We start from the raw sequence: 1,913 nt of genomic DNA on the forward strand, positions 1-1,913 counted from the left end.
CCTAATTTTCCTTATGGTTGACTTCCAGTTTCACAGCGTTGTGGTCAGAAAGATCACAGTTTTGGGAGACACATAAGACACAAAAACTACCTGCTGCACAGTAGGTAGTCGCTGAGAAAGGACCCCTGTTTATCTCTGCTCCTCTAGTCAGGGGTGAGAGGTAGTAGCCAAATATCTTTAACAAGCAGCACAGCACAAGCAGCAACCAATCCCAATGGATGCGACAACCAATCAGAACAAAGCTGTGACCATTCAGAGGGGTGATGCAACCAATCAGAATGGATGCTAGCTGAAACACAGGTGAGGTCATACCTGGGGATCCAGCTAAATATCAACCTTGCCTGGAACTGATGTGAAACTCACCTGTGCCCAGATTACTCAATGTTACTCACACAGAGACTTATTTTTAAATATTCAGGTGATTTCTGGGGTAAAATGGGAGTTTTTCACTCTCCAGATCCCCTCCTGCTCTCAGCTATGGTGAGAAGGAATTCCGGGAAAGACTGGCCTGAGAAAGGCACTGTAAGTAAATAATTGTGAACTTACATACCAGGCACTGCACACGTATTATCTTCCTTCATCCTCACAACAACCCTATGAGGTGGGCACTTTTATTATCCTTGTTTTAGGGATGAGGAAACCAAGGCATGGAGAAACTGAGTCACTAGATCAAGGTCACACAACTAATACATCTCAGATCTGGTATTCAAACACGGGCAGTCCTTCCACTTCACTACTACTTCGGAGGTTATGAGCAAATGGGCATTCTCATCAACACCATATCATCTGCTCGATTCCATCCTCCCATCTAGCTAATGATAAAATATCAAAGACATTTTCTGATATTTGGGCTACTCCTGGGAACCCACGAAGTTACTGACCAACATTTGTCCCCAGCATGGTCGCAGTTGCCCAATTTCTGATCTAACTTGCTTCAAAAAGACAGCAGTCAGGAAAGGCAGAAAAAATTAAAAAAAAAATTATTACCTTATTCTCTTGTCCTCCACTTTTTTCAAATATTCATCTCTCTTTAAGACTCCCAGGATCATTTCCTTCTCATGATCTAACAAAAACGACAGATTGATAAACTCCGAGTTCTTAGACATGGTATTCCAGCAGCAGCTCTGAGTGGCGGTGGCTGAATCTTCCAGGTCAATCAATATCCACAGTTCTTAAGGCCTCCCCTGAACAGCCCAGAGTCACTCAGCTGTTTGACGGCAGAGCGGTTTTATAACGTCTCTGAGGAAGTGCTGATGGTAGTCGGGTGTTCTTCAAGGCTACACAAAAAAGAGATACCACTGGGATTACATTCCAAGAAAGTCATTATTGTTCTAACTGGGAAAGATCACCAAAGCCTTTGCTGTGGTGTCCAGTCAGGGGGCAGCTGAGTTTCACCAACGTTGACGAACGCCAATCCTTCAGGATGGCACAGAGCAGGGATTAGATCTGCTGGGGCAGAATACAGAAAACCCAGGGAAGACAGAAAGCAAAGGAGAGGAAAATCAGAAAAATTAATTAGGCCATTTTCCGAACAGCACACACAGTGTCTAATTTTTTGAAATAGTGATAAACTTAGCCAAAAATTTTTAATAATTACTGTGTGTTTATCATGAAATATTATTTATATGTAGTTGATTCCAGGCTCTCTGTGCAAATTCAGCTTTTTCCCTTATAATTAGTTTCCTTTACCAGCCAGCTCCTGTTACCACCCTTACAGCTGACTCATGGGTGAACTGAGTCACCACTGCGGGACACTAAGTGCACAGTCTGTACTGTCCCTTAACTGGCTCCCTCCTATTCCTTCCCTTCCTCCCCACAACTAGGACCACTTCGTAAAAAGCATTGCTGGCAAAACAGATATGAATCAGTGGTACATGTATCCATTGGAAAGTTTCTCACAAACATAGCAATGA

General features: G+C 43.1%; 1 protein-coding gene across 2 annotated transcripts in view; it reads right to left on the minus strand.

Moving 5' to 3' along the window:
- SYTL5 (synaptotagmin like 5) overlaps positions 1-1,107 on the minus strand; it is a 103,041-nt gene extending 101,934 nt beyond the window's left edge. For both annotated transcript variants that reach the window (XM_008696461.2, XM_008696460.2), the window contains exon 1: positions 988-1,107. In XM_008696461.2, coding sequence (XP_008694683.2) covers positions 988-1,106 — 119 coding nt within the window. In that variant the 5' untranslated portion in view covers position 1,107. The remainder of the gene's footprint in view (positions 1-987) is intronic.
- Between the last annotated feature and the right edge of the window lie 806 nt (positions 1,108-1,913).

The sequence above is a fragment of the Ursus maritimus genome, assembly GCF_017311325.1.
Source record: "Ursus maritimus isolate PB19 chromosome X unlocalized genomic scaffold, ASM1731132v1 scaffold_X1, whole genome shotgun sequence".
Classification (NCBI taxonomy): Eukaryota; Metazoa; Chordata; class Mammalia; order Carnivora; family Ursidae; genus Ursus; species Ursus maritimus.